Below are 18390 nucleotides of genomic sequence, written 5' to 3' on the forward strand. Positions count from 1 at the left end.
GACATGAGAGCTCCCTCACTCAAAAGACCCAAAGAAAAATCTGGCTTTCCTTTTCTTTTTCTCCCAAATTGCCAAATGGAAAAACAGGGGGGAGGGTCCGCAAGTGAAGTCATACTTAAGCTATAATTTCCAGCAGATATTCAGGCACTCAAAACACCCTATGACTAAAACATCCATTAGTTGTTTCTGAAGTCATGCAAATGCTTCAAAGTAAAACAAAGTCATGGGTGACGAATTGAGAAAGTGACTCCGACTGTTTAGGACTATAGGATGTCTTAGGGAAGGCTAAAGAGAATGAAGTAAAATCACATGGAAATGTGAGCCTGAGGAGAAAAACATGCAAAACTTAAAGGCTTGTTGAGTCTGAGCCTTTGGGTGAAGCATGGATCAGGCCTGGATGGCAACCCCATCAGTATACCGGTGTCATGCTAGTATAAACAGTAACACCTGATAGTTCTGCTGTGCAGGTGTGGGACAGGTCAAGCGCAGGGACAAGACAGACTAGATGGGACAGATCACTGGGATCCTGGAAGCACGGAGTGAAATGCAACCCAAAAAAAAAGTTCGCACAAATACACGGACCAATAACATGAACGGTCTCAGATAATAAGAAATATCCTTTGTTCCAGTCTCAAAACAAAAAAAAAGAACATATCAACAGACATTTGAAAAATGACCTGAATGTTCGAATTCTCACAAACAGGTGAAGGCAATTTCCTGCTCTGGTGAGTTTTGCTGTTTCAATATCATGCTACGTAAACCAGACAGTGGAGACTTAAACCAGGCGTCATGAAAACACACACTATGTGCTTAGGCTCCACAAAACGCACACAGCACTCATTTCCCTGTCTTCCCCTATTAAGGCTTCTGCTTTTCTTACTTACTGTTTTGCCACTAGCAAGAAGAATTCACAAGTAAATAGTTATGTTCCACTGTCTTACCAACAGCACACATGCTCGCTCACACACACACACCCACACACACATTGTGGGTCAGAGAAATTAGGTCAAACATTTTAGCATACAAACATGTGGTCCATGCACGAGGCCCAATTATGAGACTGTATCTCTCCCCCTCTGCACTGAACAATGGGTGAGGATTTGTTGTTGCATTCACAAAAGACCCAGCGTCGCCCGCGCTGGTCATTCTCACCTTTCTGTGCTGGTCGTCTTCACTCTCCTGATCCTGAGGACCTCTATCCTCACTTGTGGGAGTTGTCGGGACATCAATGGACTTGTCAGTTCCAAAGCTGTGAATTGAGAACATTGTGGTTATCAACCCATCTTTACAGCCATTACAAATATTAGGCTTTAATATTATATCCCTGACATAGTGCTGTTGTTTGTGCCTAGGAGTGATGTGTCTGGATATGTTCAGCTCAAATATTGAAACTAGGGTTGTCAAAATAACACATTAGTCTCAATTAATTAATTATAAAAAAAAATATGCATATGATTAAAACAGATTAAATGCACTCCTTGACCCCATATATCACTCTGCTCCGCTCAGTGGCAGCCATATTGGATGAATATAGTACATATTTCTCCCACTGCGTGCTTTTCATGTGGAGCTGGCATCAATGTTTTGGGCTGTATTGGTAGCTGGAGGTCTACAGCTTCACCTTGTTTTCGAGTTCAAGATGGAGAATTCCAGAACATCATAAATACTTGTGTAAAAACCTCTGGAAATCCCTGAAGGTAATTTGTAAAATATTTCTAACCATAACTTTAAGAACAAACAGTCACTCAACTGGACTATAAAAAAATACAAGCTAGCAAGATTTGATCAGCGCTTTAGTTGTTAGTGTAATCTGACATTACCTCAGTTAGTTAGCTCGCTAGTTTTAGACAAACTAAATCAGAGTTAATCAGGAATAAAGAGAATATTAATTGAAGTATCTTTTGTTTGCCATTAATGTGTGAACATCACACTGCCAAAGTTAGTTTACTTTGCCACTTCACGTCAATGGCAAATCTGACAGATTTTTAATTGCTTCTCACGGCAAATTAATATGTGAATAATTTAAATGACTTAATCACAAAGCACGTAAGGAATTTGATGTATTTATTTTAAATTGCTTGACAGCTCTGCAAGCTTTAACCGAATTCTTCACGGATTACCTTCTTCGGTCTATCTCTGCCCACCTAGTGCCTTTGATCACACCCCTAACTCTTTCAGATGCATCTCCTTTTATGTGCAACAGTGCATGTGTGTGCTTGTGTTTCAGCACCGAATATCATGTCGTATTTACCATATACATTATGAGAATTAGGAAACTACAATAGCATCTATTTTTTAGGGTGGAAACACTAAAGCACCTTCATGGTGCAACAGTGCTGGTTATGTCAGTGACACAAGTGGTTGCAGAAACACCCTTGGAAGTAGGGAGTGACCACTAGACAATGCTTTTACATGAACAAAGCAGCACAAAATAATACAAAATACTGTGTGCTGTTGGTTGTCAAAATAAAAATACCAGAAAGTCTAGTCTAAGTATTCCAGAGACCTACAAATATTTGGAGTCTGGCCATTCTCAGATGGCCAACTGATTACAGATGAGGTCTGTAATTTATACACCCACCCTTGCAGCTGCTGTTTGCTGTGATGATGAGCCCGGTAAGCGTTTAAAGGTGCTACATGGATCCCAATGTCTCTTAGGGAGGAGAGGATCTGGGAGGCAAGTCCCCACAGAGTTTGCAGGCAGAACATCTTTTTTTTCCCCATTTCAATGTTTTTCACAGCTATGGGCTGCTTTTGAATTTTTGAAAAAAGATTTTTGCGCACATCTCTTCACATGACAAAGGCTCTAGTTTGACAGCAAAATCGGCTAGTGAAAATGGCCTATTCCGCCCACACTGGTTGTCTTAAACTAAGAAAACCTTTATTTCCATAGAAAGTACACCCGACTCTCCTGCAGTTAAATATAGTTATCTATACCTAGCTCCATAGTTTTAAATGCAAAAAGGCACATTTAAATTATCAAATTGAATATCTATCACGTTGCGTATGTCCGGACATTTTACATTCTAGGCCGAAATAAATTCTCCAGAATCGACGTGAGGTAATATTGATCTTGACAAAAATAACACTTAAAATTTTTACAGGCTAAAAATGCCCTAATTAATAACATAAGTCAATTTGAAGCGATGGGCCAGGGCATTGTAAAACAAGCCTGACAAGCTAGAATTATGCGTCAATAAATGTAACTGTTTTGAGCAACAGAAGAAGCAGTACAGTTTATTCCTTGTAGAAGCGTTCCTGGCGAACACTTTCCAGAGCACACGGCCATATTGCCATCCTCTTACATTGTGATCTCACCTGACGCATTCAGTTTGAGGAGATTGCTCAGCAATGCTATTGGTCGGCTTTAACCGAATTCTTCACGGATTACCTTCTTCGGTCTATCTCTGCCCACCTAGTGCCTTTGATCACACCCCTAACTCTTTCAGATGCATCTCCTTTTATGTGCAACAGTGCATGTGTGTGCTTGTGTTTCAGCAAACCCTCAAACTAGGGCCCCTAATGTTATAGTAGCCACAATTATCCACAAACGCTTCAACAAACGTGAAGAAAGGGAGAGGAATGAAGGATACATGATTTTATATTTACCGTTTGGTGAGGTCTCTTGGGAGGGGGCGTGGCTTAACCCCAGGCTTCTGGGGTGGGCTTTGAGAGAGGGGTGTGTCTTCCGTCAGTTTTCGGATCCTCTGTTTCACCCCGAGGGCTTTGTCCACATCCTGGGTTGGCTGGGCCGATGAGCGAGTCTCTACCCCGTCGGCAGACGTCCGACCCCCTCCGGGCACAGACAACGTGGATGAGTCCAGCAGGAGGCTGATCCTCCTCTTTATGCTCCCTCCACCCTTCACGTCCTCCCGGCCCTCCCCCTCTTCCTGCTTCCCTTCGCCTCCTCTTTCCTGCGTGGTGGAGGCTTTGCTCTTGTCTTCCGTGCCATCTCCGCTTCCTCTCTCTTTCTCTTTCTCCCTCCTCCCAGTCACACCTTCGGTCCTAGTCTGCTCTTCCTCCTCCTCCTCCTCCTCTTCCTCCTCCTGCTCCCCGTGTATGGGATCTGGTGTGTTCTCCTTGCTGTCTGCCCTGGCAGCTTTGTGGTGCACGGAGAGCCCTGCGGCCTCGAACCTAGACGTGAGATCGGCAGAGAGCGGCCGGCGGCCTGTCCAGCGAGATCCAGAGCTGTTGGTGGTGGTGCCTGAGCTCTGGGTGTCCGGAGAGGCAGAGTTGGGCAGAAAAATAGCCGACATGGGCCGGGGCCGGGGCCTGCCACCTCTGCTCTGGGTCCTGAGAAGCACGGGGGTCGAGGCGGTGACCTCCATTGTTCCTGGACCTCCATCTCCAGCGCCACCGTCCTTCTGCCCTCCCTCAGTTAGGCCCACATCTGTGAGGAAGCCCAGAGACTTGGCCCGGGTCATGGTGGAGCCCGGCGGTTTCTGCCGGGTCGGCCCGGACCACTCGGCTGATGTGTGGGCCGCCTGGATGCCACCTCTCTTCTGAGGCAGTGTGGGTACCGCTGCCACGGGTTTCTTTGCCACGTGGGAGGGATAGGGCTTTATGGGTTCAGCCAATGCAAGGGGAGGCGCTGGTTTGAAAGGCTGAGCCACAGGCTTGCTGGTCTGGCCTGGGCTGGGCTTGGACCCCGGCTTGGTGGAGAAGGTGGACGTTGGCCTGGCAGTAGTATTGAATGTGCTGGTAGAGGCTGGTCGGGGCTTGCTAGCTCTAGCAACGGCCAACAGAGGCTTGGTGCTGGGAGGGTCTGGCTTGGAGGCGGCCTGGCGGCTGGAGTCCGAGCGAGGTTTGGGGGCGAGGATGGGCCGGATGGTAGGGTTCTTCTCCACGGCATAGGGTTTGGGGGTGAGCCGGGGTTTGGGTCCAGGGACGGGTTTGCTGGGCTCAGGGGTGAGGATGAGGACGCCCTGGGGGCTCTCCATCTGGCTCGTGTTGCTGGAGTCGACCAGAGGGCTCAGGTGTAGCCGCGGTCCCACCACACCCGTCCTACCTGCGTCCATCTCCACCTGAGCGGCCATCCTTACAACAGCTGTCAATACAAAAAAGCCTCTTGTTAAGTCCTCAAGTACTGCGACATTAAACCAACTTTCCATTAAGCAGAGTCAGCAGGTAGTCAACTGCAAATGACAAATTGCTGTCAGACCAACATCAAGCCTCGATTGATAAAGACATTACAAAGACAAAAACTTCCTTCAGCAATTTAAAGACACTAGGCCCTGTAAGTGCCCTTCTTAAAACTGCTCAACAGATGGAACTGAATACAGTAGCATTATCAACTGACTAGCACATTCTCCCTCATATGGATAGATAGATGGATAGATAGATATAGTCCTTCTGTAGGATATTGCTAAGAAGGTCAGGCTAAAAGCTACTGGCAGAATAACTTTTTCTGAAGTGGACAAGCACTGATAAAAGCATGGCATTATAAATGTTGTTCCTTGCATAATTTCATTTTATAACAATAAATAAATAATAAAAATAAGACTGAAGAACTAGTAATAAAGTGAACATTCGTTAACAAGAGGGTGTATTACACTGCTATAATCATTTCAGTATTAACGCAGCCTGGCTACATAGTGGATGGCAATGTGAGTGCGCAGCCGCCACATAGGGCTGAACGATTTGGGAAAATAATCTAATTGCGATTTTTTACCAAAATATTGCGATTGCGATTTAATATGCGATAATATGCGACAACAAAACGTAATGAATGATTTAAATATGCACAATAACACAATATTAGATACATTTAGTGTAAAATATTCTTTCCCACATTTTACATTTTTATTTAACTGCTCATTACAGAAACGAGAACAACAAATCGGTGACTTTGCCACTGTGCATTTAAGTAATTTAAAAAAAGTCATTTTAAGTATAAACACTAGGCATGCACTTTTTAAACACTGTGTGCAAAATGTACCATCTTATAAAAAAAAAATCACAAATGCAATTAATCGTTCAGCCCTACCGCCACACAATAAATATTTACATGAACCTGCCAATTAGGCTCTGTAACACGGTCATAATGCTGGCACTCACTCCATGGCAACCAGAAGTTCCCCTTAATGGCTTTCCCTGTCAAAGGTGACATAACTTCTCGACAATGCACTGACAACTAATGATTTACAAGCTTACTTTTAGACGCCATAACTCTTTCTTATTTTCCATGCATCCAACGCAGGTCCAACTAGAGGAGGTCTTTGGACGTGATAAAACAGGGAGTTGCTTATCTGGTTATACTCCATATTCTCATTATGAAAATCATTTTATGATGAATATGGCCGTGGTATTGGACTTGGACAAACCAAACACGGAGAGGAACGTGAAACGTGCAGACTTTCCGTTGCTTTAGGCTGTCTGGAGCTCCTGAGTTCACCTTCAGTGAGCAAGATAGCCAAGAGGCACATTACTTGGTGTGGACGGCAAGCATAAATCACAGTGTTTGTGTGTGTGTGGTGTGTGTTTCCATTAGCGATTTAACTTATGTTATAAATAAATCAACAATCTGTCTTTTGGTCTGTTTCACAGTGAAACTTCACCCTTATTTCTTCACTACCGTTTCTCCACAGTAAACAGTCCCACTGCCATGTAACACCTCTCAACACAAACTAACAATATATTTCATTTTAATCAAATATAGCTATTTGATTTTCCAATGTTTATTATATTTCCATCTTTTTTTTTTGGGGGGGGGAATTTTCTCTATTTTCACCTTTACATTGGCAGTGCTGTACGTCTGTCAGAGACTTAACTGCAGTCTGCATGTGAATTGGTGATGTGCCTTACTGCAGTGCTGAGACAATTCGCTCCTGCAGGAGTTGAACCTAACCTGATCTAGTCTTCATTGTTTAATTACAAATAGCAACATCAATGAATTCTGATTTAATGGTTTTTAGCTTTACTCTGCCTCTGTCAGCTCGACTCTAGCCTTAGCTGTGTGAGTGAATGGCACTGGGCAGAGTGTTAATCACCACTGCAGTCATCAGCAGAAGTGCCTCGCTTGCCTCTCTGCCTGCTCTGTTCAGCCTAGCCTCTCCTAGCCTCTCCCTCCCCTCCCCTCTCCTCTCCCTCTCTTAGCCTCTCCCTCTCCTCTCCTCCATGCGTGTCTGTGCTCAAGCCCTGGCAGGGGTGGGGGTGGTGGTGCGGGTGGTGGTGGTGGTTGGTGGTTCTGGTGGTGGTGGTGTGGGGAGGTTGGGGGATACCTTAGAGCGAAGGCTGGCAGATGTTTGTGCTTTCATAAGACAAATGCACAACTAGCGTTTCTCTTGAACACAAGAGTGGAAATGAACAGTGGGCGCAGTGTAATATTGCAAAAACAAACATTCCTAAACATGCGCATGAAGCGCGCACATGCACACACACACAATTGAGTGTGAGCGCACACACACACACACACACACTATTGAGTGTGAGCACACACACAAACATATTTTTAAGAGGCTGCCTTCCCACATGTGTGATAATGTGATCCACATGTGCACTTACACAGCCAGCTCAGCGAGACCTCCCCTTTCTCAACTATCGCAAAACAAGGCAACATGCAATATCACATAGAAATGTAAACACACACACATGCACACGCACACACACACTTCACTACACACATGTAATCAATTACAGCACACTCTCATGGTTACAAGCAAATACACAAATGTAATCACATGTGTGCACACACATATACACACACCTACTAATTCTGCTTTGTCTGCAGTTTCTCTCTCTCGTGACAATAACTCACTTACCTGGCTGTCAACCGTCTGCAGGGCAGCCCTGGTTTCTGTGGCAACCGCAGGGTGATGTCATATCATACGCAGAAGAGGAGGGTCCACACTGGTACTGGGGGCGGGGGGGGGGGAGACGACAAAGTGTGGTCAGACAGAGAGGCTACAGTAGCTTTCTTTCTCTCTCAAACACACACGCACACACACACACACACACACACACACTTGTTGCCATTGCATGGTTTAAGCTAAATAACAGGTTGCCTGAACCAAAGCTCATGATACTCTGCTGTTAGATCTGCCAGACAGCATGGGCACCAAATATACACAGAAACAGATACCACACACACACACACACACACACACACACACACAGAGATAATTACTGTCTTTACCAACAAGATTGACCTACATCCACAGATTTAGCCTACACACAAACCGCCATGCCCAGTGCAGTCGTGTTTGTGAAATTCAAGACGGGTAGGAGGAGAAGAGACAGAGCAGCTGGCAAATAGACAGAAATCAGGAGGAGGAAGAAAAGAAAGAAAGAAAAAGAGGTAAAAACAGCCAGTGCCTGCCAGGAGGGAAGAGACACAGAGAGAACGAATGAGCGAGAGATAGACCCTGAGAAAGAAAGAGATTGAGAGAGAGAGAGAGAGAGAGAGAGGTGATGGATACAGGGAGGCAGGGTGTGAATGGTGAGAGAGGGAAGGAGAGAGAGAAAAAGAGAGGGATGGTGGATACTGGAAGTAAATGGAGAGAGAGAGAGAGAAATGGTGGACACTGGAAGTAAATGGAGAGAGAGAGAGAGATGGTGGACACTGGGATGTGAGGGCGCGAGCGGAGGGAGTTGTGTGCTGCACGGGGGTTTGCTGACTGGAGGCAGCCGTGTTTGTTGACAGGAAACGCCTTTGCGATGCTGGAATGTGAAACGCGCAGAGAGAGATCCAGGGAAGCAGCGAGCCAGCGGTGAGAAAACCACTGACACACAGACACACACACCCACACACACCCACAGTGTATAGGACCCCATCAGAAGACATACATTGGGAACACTACGCAAACACACTCTTTTCAAGTTTTTAAGAGAAATTCAACCAAGGCACAAAAAGCACATTTCTTTCTTCAACCTAAACATACTGAGTGTACTACACAGGAATAGTAAGTGTATGCACATGCACACACCAAAACAAACACTCACGGTCATAAATCTACTGCAGAGTCTAGCTAGCGTGAGTGTTGACCTCCTGCAACTCCTGGATTTAACCTAGACTCAACATCCATCAATCTACTGTAACCACCAGGAATCAAGTTCTTAAGCCACATTTGAACGGAGCTGTTCAAATGTCCTGCTAAACCATCGAGCTCAGTTTACTTTCACTGGTTCTCTTTCTTAGCCAGAACTGATCAGTCCATGTACGTTCTAACGGTGATGGATTCCTCGCATCTGATGGCATTAAAGCCACAAGCCCATTTAGGGCTATTGCCTTACAGAGCATTTAGTGTGCATCTGTGGGAGCATCTTGACGTGTGTGTGTGTGTGTGTGTGGAGAGAGAATCGGGGGTGAGGGCCATTAGATATCAGCTATTGTGAAACGTGTACAATCTACATACGGGACAGCAGAGCCTTAGAGATCATTTACCATTACACTCATCCCAACCACCACACAATAACACACACGCAGCATGAGAAGAGGACCACGTGCACACGCATGTCTCAGACATTCCCAGGGCTACATAAATATGAATGGTACTCCGTCTAGGAGCAACAGTGTCCCTAAATCCTCCCTTTATACTGCAATCTGTGACACAATGGCTGATATCTAATGGCCCTCACCCTCAACACACACACACACACACACACACACACACACACACACACACACACACACACACACACACACACACACACACACACACCCCTTAAGTCCCATGTGAGAAGCCGTGGAGGACACACTGTGGATCAAAGGTCTGGAGAGAGGAAGAGGGGGAGGGGGGAGGAAGTGAGGGAAGAGGGTAGATAAGAGTTAAAGCGAAAGATAAAGGCCTAAACAGAGAGATGAGAGGAGAGTATAGAAGAAGAAAAGGAGGAGGATAAGTAGTACTGAGGGAAGAACAGGGGAGTTGGTGACAGTTAAAATGGTCACCCTGAGAAAGGTGTAGACTTCAGCCTTGTAGCTACGCTGTGTGCACTTGGCCGACTGGACTGGGCAAGGCAATGTGATATTGTCCAGAGAACCCAATGCACATATGGCTGCACTTGGAAAGTTCTGAGAGGCTGCAGTGGCAAAGGCTATGTCAACCCCAGGGCCATAGACTTGTTCAAGAAATTGGCAAGCTCATTTTAATTACCGAATGTCACCTATACTTTTGCATGAAGGCTTTTCAATGACTGGACTGAATTTCAATTAGAATGGATTGATTCTGTAGAACTCAGGGCCTGCCCCACACAACAACGCTGATTCAGGAACCGACTGAGAGGGCAGTTGGAGACTTTCAGAACAATTAAGTACAGTACAGAATGACAGTTTGTCTGTCTGTGAGTGAGTGAGTGAGTGAGTGAGTGAGTGAGTGAGAGAGCAAGAGAGAGAAAGATTAGCAGACAGATATAGAGAGTGTGTCATAACTATAATACCTTGGAAATATCTACAAAGTCTTAGTCATAGGCTACTGCTGGGATATGTGGTGGCAAATCCCTGATCATATTGCAGTATTCTTAAAGGCAAAACTAAGAAACTTGAGTATACTAGCCTTGTAGTAGTAATAATAATAATGATAAACTTTATTTGTATAGCACCTTTCATACAAAACAATGCAACTCGAAGTACTTAACAGCAAAGAAATTATGTGCACAAAGAAATGACCAAGTAATTGTAAGTCCCTGCAACAGCACAAAGCCCACATAAAACACTGACTTCCATATAATCACAATTTTTAAATATCAAAGGCACAATACCACCCAAAAGACAACTAGCACAAACTGAGAAAATGACATTGAAACATTTAGTTGGTTCTGTTTTTGAGGGCTCACTTATCTGACTGGAAGTATAGTATTGAATTTCAGATGTGCTCTTTCCTGTGAGGAGCCCGTTGGTTCAGATAGGCCTGGCTGCCTGTCCTTAAGGCTTTTGTGCACCATTTCCTGTGAAGAGCCTGCTCGCTCGCTCGCGCTCTCTCTCTCTCTCTCTGTGTGTGTGTGTGTGTGTGTGTGTGTGTGTGTGTGTGTGTGTTCCCTTGCTCAAGCGACACACATTCACTCTGGTTTGGCCAGTTTTACAGAGGAAAAATACCTCAAGTGCACCGACAGAACTCTGGTGACATTCACCCACACACACACCTTTACAAAAATGTATTAAAAAGTAGGACTCCTTCAGGTGTAAAGGTTGGCTAATCAATCAATGACCATTATGTGAAAACTGTAAAAATCATTAGCCTTTGTTGAAAGAGTGAGAGGGCAAAGCACCACGACAAAGGGGCAAAACAGAAAACAAGCAGGAAGTTTTAAAATCACACTATCGATTCTTTAGGCTAAATGAATGATTATTGGGTATGACCGATACGTGTAACTCATTCTTTTGGCCGTTGCTGTTAATTTGAGGGTCAAGGATGAAAGTAATTAATGAAAAGGTGACGCTAACATAGAGGCAAAATAACTTAACAGACTGACACTAGGCTCATTATGGAGCATTTTAGTTTTTCATGCCAAGTTGTTCCAAACACTCCAATTCAATATGCCACTGGGACTTGGTGCTATGGAAACGGGTTGTGTGTGTAAATGACTTAAATGGCCCCTATGTTTACTACATCAGAAGCCATTAATAATACCTCCCTTGCAACTTGTCAACTCATTCCTAAGGGATTGTCATGACATTCTTTTTAGTTCTACATCAATTCAGATACAACTCCGAACTACGGCACAAAGTGCGTCCGTAAACTTCATTGTGGTTCTACGCCATTGACATTTCAGGGATTGAGACTCAGTCAAGTGTAAACTCCAAAAATCATATTCTTGAGAAATTGTCCAACTTCCTCCATTGTGTATCGTGTTCAATGCACTGGTAGTGATTGAGTTAACCATTACATTGGCGCTGGCTGGGTGGGATGCAGTGAGATGGAAATACTGGTGAAATGTGTTCGCACATTTATGCACACAAACCATATCTCAATAAAGTCTGCAGTTTATTCGTACAAAACAGGCAGTGACAATTGCTTTCTGCGTAGCTATTGTGCTAGCTAAGTGTACCAAATGGCCACTGGGCTCATTGTTAGCCAAGTAGCAAGCCCAATTGCTGTCCAACTAAGCTAGCCACAGGACCAAGTCCGTCAGCTGAGTCTATTATGTTAGCTTGCTACCTAACCAGGCTGCTATAAATTAAACACGAATAACAACTACTACATTTTAAATATGTCTTTGAATGTGTGAATGTCTTTCCTTACCTCTATGGAGCCCAGGACGCGTCGCTTTGTTTTCCAATTTTCAACTATATCCAGTTGGAAAATTCTTCCAAAAGTGGAAGGAAAAAAGTACAGACCGTCTCCTCTTTCCTTGGGTATCAAGCCAGCCAGTAGTCAGCTAGCAAGCAAACTGGCTAGCTATCGCCGTAGAGGGGGCAGCGGAGGTAGAGACCCAAGATAACTTCAGCCAGACATCTTTCCACCTGTCGTTTCTCTTTTCTACGGGTTAGTTTTGTCTTTCTCCCTGCGGGAACGGCGTTGTACCTCAACCAATCCTTTTTCACTCCCAGGCCACTAGTGTGATCTGAACGAAGACTCGGTTCGTCCCCCCGAGACGTAGCTAACCTGGCAGCCACGGGTAGGTTAGGTCAGTCGCGTGGCCGGCTGATGTATAAGTTACCTGTGCAATTTGAATGCACCTGTGGAGACATTTTAATACATCAGACCAAACTTCCTTTCGAGTCGTAAACCTTTATCATCTGTACACAACTTATCACATTGTTGTGGTTCACTGTAATTGTACCTTGCCTCAGCCTAACTTGCTGGAGAAAACCCGGAAAACGGAGGTGCGGCTCGGATTCCACGGAAGGAGAAGGGATTTGTTTTGGTTTTCAAAACCTACCAGGCTACCCAGCGAGAATGGCATCGTGTGCAAGGTGACATAGGGAAAGATTGAGAAAATTCTGCCACCTTGTGGAATAAATTAATGGTACACCATTCTGAGGCTGTGCTAATTCATGAGAAATTAGGGCACGTCGGAATGGCTAGAGAAAATATGATTCACTATCTCCAAAAATTAAGAAAACTTTATTAAAATAAAACTTAACATTTATTGACCTTATGCACCAATGTGAGATAATGTGATGCCATTACCATTCTCTTCACCTGCTGATCTGATTTGAAGAGCATATTAATAATTTTTTTCAGCTTTCCACACATTAATGGGGTTTTTTTTCAGCAAAACATTCAAATCATAACTTAGTGTTTACATAGACCTAATTTCCTATGATAGGGAATATGGATTGTGGTGGTTTATTCATGCCATATCTGTCAAACCAGAATTTCATGGTGTTTTTTTATATACAATTGTACAATACATTTATATACTTTTTACTAAACATATGATCATCATTCACCATGGAAACAGATTTTTTTGGATGGTAAAGAATAGGATGCTTTTGGCACTTTCCTTGACCAGATTGTTTCATATTCTGTTTCAACTGTTTTAATAACCGATGTTCACTTGTGTGTGTGTGTGTGTGTGTGTGTGTGTGTGTGAGAGAGATTGTGTGTGTGTGTGTGTGTGTGTGTGTGTGTGTGTGTGTGTGTGTGTGTGTGTGTGTGTGTGTGTGTGTGTGTGTGTGTGTGTAGGCCCACTAACCTGCTTGCACAAGAGGAAGAAAGGACAGTTGGCATATCACAACGGCCTGTTAGACAAATAGGCTACAGCACCTCACTATTGAGAAGGATCACAATGGGTGAGAATATGAAACAATTACAAGTAAGTGTAACAGACAGCAGCCTACTGTGTGTTAAGTGCCCTGTAAACAAATTGCAGCTTGAAGCCAACTGCATTGTTCTGATATACAGCATTTCTTTTCAAACAGGTATCCTTTCTGAACTGAGGATTGTTCTGCTGGGGTGTAGATGTACAGGAAAAGAGTTCAGCAGGAAACACCATCGTGGCAAAGGAGGGATTTGATTTAAAGACACACAGAGTGGCAGCGGAGGACCGTCTCGACCTTCTCGGTCTGGGCATCTGGGGTCACACTGTCGTGTTGTTCACTTGAGGGACCATCTGGGGGGTAATAACTAATGAGCAGCACAGAGAACGCGAAGGGAAGCGTGAAGTGGCTTCTTAAGACATGTTTCTAAGAAGCATCATGTTTTCAGCAGCAAGAAAAAGGATGATGTTAATGTGGTTGCCACGCTCCTAAAGCAGATAGAAGTGATGGTGGCTAAATAAATGACCATTATTCATTGCTATTATTATGGGATAGAAGATGAATACACTTTACAGAGAGAGAAGGAGAGAAGGAAGGAAGAGCAGTAAAGGGCAGACAAGAGAAGGAGGACGACGCTGGAGCAGAGCAGAAATTAAGGTGTCAGATTGGTGAGTCACGACTCTGAAATGAGGCCTAAACACACCATACACTGAACAGTGTTTTGTATGCCTGAGCTTGGAAAACAGGTCTTCTTTGTGTTACGATCTGTTCTCCTCTATCCATGTTGATACTTCAGTATGTTTCCGTCATTCATGTAAAAAGATCACTCAAAGTCTAAATGTACATTAACAGTTGTTTATTATCTTACTACACTTAATCTCACAGTACTATAAGAACATCAGTGTCTGTGGCATGGCTCAGTAACCTTAAGAGGTACACAGGAAACTAACAGGGGTTCTTATAGATTTTTCAGGTGTCAAATTAAGAGTCCCATTTGTGCATTTCCCCACATACAATCAGTATAATTGATACAATAGGAATCGAAATAACTACAGATGAGAACACATAACTCAACACCTTGTTTAAATCCAAATGGATCCCAGAAGAGTTTCCACAGAGAGGAGAAATCCCCAAGTACTCTAAATAGCTAAATAGTAACAAAGAAGACATAAAGGTGAGAGAGAGAAAGCTTGAGAGTGTGGCCTCAGGCCAGAGACCAGATTGACCATTAGGCTCAATGTGTTTCAACAGGTGACAATGCATCTCTCTCAGGGTTCCTGTTTCTCAATGTGTGGTTTTACTCACTAGCCAAAAGCATGCCTTCTATGTTGTGTACTGTTGTAGCACTTCTTTGTTTACTACACATTTTAATGTCCTTGTACTTTGTATCGGAAGTGTAAGTGGAAATTGATCAGTCCAAACCCCCACTGATAATTTGACCTTGATCGATGGCACACATTTGATATCACATCAAATTTGAGGATTGTGCTACTGAGGAAGAGCTTAGCCCGGGAAACATCCTCCTGGAAACAGAGGCGTTTGTTTTGAAGAGAAGCGCTCAGTGTGTGACGGGCGGAAAGAGACGTGTCAGGGAGGCATGTGATGAATGCAGAGGCCCCTGGCAGGTGGAGGAACTTCTGTGTGGATCACAATGACCAGAGCACCATTCATATTCATACATAGCCCTGGGATCATAGAGCACAATGCAGGGTTAAACAAACGGGAGGCTGTGAGGAGCACATCCATGTGTTCTCCAGGGCCTTATTGAACTGCTCCTGATCTGGACTGGACTCGATCATCAGTTCACTGAAACACTCGGAACAGTGCTGAAAGGAGCACTATTACTATAGACGCAACTGCTGAGGAGCACATTGAGAGTGAAGGCTTGGCTCTTCAATGGGTGACTGATAAATGCGGGAACAGGTATTATGTTGTCGACAATCCGGACAGTGGAAACGATCCTCAAGTCACAGAGCTGCTGGAGAAAATAGGGGACATGGTAGTGGGACTCAATGGCTGTAGAGATGAAATGATGGAACAGATCAGGAAGGCAGCACTGAAGCCAGAGAGTGCCAGACCACTACAAACTAAGCAAAGGAGAAAGCAGAGGATTAAAAAGAAAGAACACAGAAAATGTGCTTGACAAAGAAAAGGTTAAAGTAAAGCCAAGTCCCCATAGAATAATACAGATAATTGGCCCATCTTTGTTGATTATGGTATTTAGTGATTTGTTATGTATTGTGCTATGATAAAGAGAACTAGGAAGTTTAGACATCACAGTAATGGTCATTAATTGTCTCTGACATTCCAGCAAGTGCATGAAATGTTAACCTTAGCTCGCACTTGCATGGAATGTGCAAAACGATATGCCTTCTCTCCAATTAATCAAACATGACACAAAGTGTGGTGTGATGATCGATGACCTGAATTATCCCAGTTAATAAAATTCCCTCTTCCTGTGTAGCTAATAATCCAATACTCAAGGAGGTGAGGGGGGTGTTGCCTGGTCACCCCTTCAGTGGGGAGACCTTAGCCGTGAACACCACCCTGGACAGAGAGGTTTAGGACACGTGTCAAACGACACCTTGTTATATGAAGGGACAAGGATGCGCAGCATGGTAGCACCACTCTGGTTGACACTGCAGGCCGGTGGAGTAGTAACCTGCCCTCAAACACTATGAATGCTGTCAGAAGGAGACGGTGCCACAGGTACCACACTCTCAACAACATGGACAGGGGTAACTATGGGAACAGGTACCACACTCTCAACCGCATGGACAGGGGAAACTGTGGGAACAGGTACCACACTCTCAACCGCATGGACAGGGGAAACTGTGGGAACAGGTACCACACTCTCAACCGCATGGACAGGGGAAACTGTGGGAACAGGTACCACACTCTCAACCGCATGGACAGGGGAAACGCTACCCATGTGACAGAGCTGCTAGAGGAGATAGAAACCATGGTGACGGCAAACCGCGGCTGCCATGATGTCACCGAGACAGCCAGATTCTGCAGATGATGGAGGAAAGAAAGTGTAATGGGGGATGTGAGGTTTATAGCAAATCTACTAATCTTACATTTTCTTTTTTTCATATGTATAACCTATTGCATTTGCAATTGCTCCTACTGCAATGATGTCACTGAGACTGCCAGATTCTGCAGATGATGGAGGAAAGAAAGTGTAATGCGGGATGTGAGGTTTAATTCAAAGAGCCTCTGCTCCCAAAACTAAAGAAGAAGACAGCTGGTGAGGACCAGGACGTACCACGGATCGTCAATGAGGGACTGGAATCTGTGCTAAATAAGGTCATGATAGACAGGGGACAGTGAAAAGTGCAGAGGATCACAGGATGGACTTTGGCCCACCAAATAGTGAGTTAATTGGCACATACATACATTGGCATATATCTACATTTGAAAGCAAGCGCTGTCTCTGAATTTCCTCTCTGTTTGAGCATTCTCCCTTTTGTTGTTCTCTTGTTAGTAGCATAAAATAATCAGTTCAGCATATTGTGTTCATTATAAATTATCTGTGTTTTACATCTTCATAGTGAAGAGAGAACCCCGACCACATTTAACCCTGTTAATTGGTTATTTATTAGTCAGTACACATTGAACCCCATTAATTGGTTGTGATTAGTCAGTACAGATTTAGAAACTATGTTCTAACAAATTTGAGGGTTAAACTGATGAAATGTGTAGGCCCCCATGTGTATTTGTCTCTTTTGCTTTGAATACATTTAAAGTTTAGTTTGTTATATTATGCAACTAAGGTAATGGCTATAGCACTGAGGTCTATGAGAATAACTCCACAACACTTTTAAAACTTTTAAAACTCTTATTTATGTGAAGGGTCATATGTTTTGAACTGGGCCCCCCGGTCCAGATTTATGGCTCATCACGTGTAACTCTGAGACAGCGCGGTCACTTCTCAGTCAAAGAGGTCAAGTATTTGCTGCTGTTTTTGACACGGTGCTGCAAGCAGGAAGAGAAATCCATTTTAAAGTGAGACAAGGCAGCACGCATATCGAATGCCATATGTATCTCTGCAGCTGATTGTTTTTGGGGAAGACAGATTAGATACTGCCTACAGCTCTCTGACTACTTCCTTTTGTAGTCCATAGGAAACTCAACAAGTTAAACTGATACATCTGTAAAATGGTGTTTAGTATGTTAAGGGGAAATCAATTGCTGTTAAGAAATAAGTATCGTATGTCATAATGCCATTTTACTGCCATTTCGTCATACCCAGTTCGGTCACTGCCATGTCTTCAAGAATGGAACTGTAGCGATTCTACTAATCTTACATTTTCGTTTTTTTTCATATTTATAACCTATTGCATTTGATTTTGTAAAATGTTCATATTATTAGTTATATTTTGCATGAAATATTTAGCATTTTACCTAATCATGTCCCAATAGGATGGCCTCCTAATCATGTCCCGTCATGTGGGGCGACAGTGGTACAGTAGGTAGAGAAGTCGTTTAGTAATCAGAAGGTTGCTAGTTCGATTCCCTGTCGAAGCGTCCTTGAGCAAGACACTAAACCCCTAATTGCTCCTGATGTGCAGTGTGTAAAATGTGTATACATTGTAAGTCGCACATATGTAAGTCGCTTTGGATAAAAGCGTCTGCTAAATGACTAAATGTAAATGTAATGTCCCAATAGGATGGACCAGCTGGGCTTTGGTGTAAGAAATAGCATCAAGAGTCAATTCGATTTAACAAACCCTGAGAGATTATGTCTT

The 18390-nt window shown here is 43.8% G+C and overlaps 1 protein-coding gene and 1 long non-coding RNA gene across 5 annotated transcripts in view; one reads left to right on the forward strand and one right to left on the reverse strand.

Moving 5' to 3' along the window:
• The window catches only part of si:ch73-138n13.1, a 37348-nt gene extending 24482 nt beyond the window's left edge, over positions 1-12866 (reverse strand). For all 3 annotated transcript variants that reach the window (XM_042708295.1, XM_042708294.1, XM_031570774.2), the window contains exons 1-4: positions 12177-12866; positions 7761-7854; positions 3610-5047; positions 1153-1249 (exon numbers count right to left, since the gene is read on the reverse strand). In XM_042708295.1, coding sequence (XP_042564229.1) covers positions 1153-1249; positions 3610-5036 — 1524 coding nt within the window. In that variant the 5' untranslated portion in view covers positions 5037-5047; positions 7761-7854; positions 12177-12866. The remainder of the gene's footprint in view (positions 1-1152; positions 1250-3609; positions 5048-7760; positions 7855-12176) is intronic.
• LOC122133029 lies at positions 8100-17024 on the forward strand. 2 transcript variants are annotated; one of them, XR_006152500.1, is made up of 4 exons: positions 8100-8296; positions 8642-8708; positions 13566-13695; positions 13802-17024. It is a non-coding gene; the product is annotated as an uncharacterized LOC122133029 (long non-coding RNA). The 2 variants fall into 2 exon arrangements; XR_006152499.1 differs by lacking the exon at positions 8100-8296 and having other exon boundaries at positions 8562-8708.
• The last annotated feature ends 1366 nt before the right edge of the window (positions 17025-18390 follow it).

The sequence above is a fragment of the Clupea harengus genome, chromosome 7 (genome assembly GCF_900700415.2).
Source record: "Clupea harengus chromosome 7, Ch_v2.0.2, whole genome shotgun sequence".
Classification (NCBI taxonomy): Eukaryota; Metazoa; Chordata; class Actinopteri; order Clupeiformes; family Clupeidae; genus Clupea; species Clupea harengus.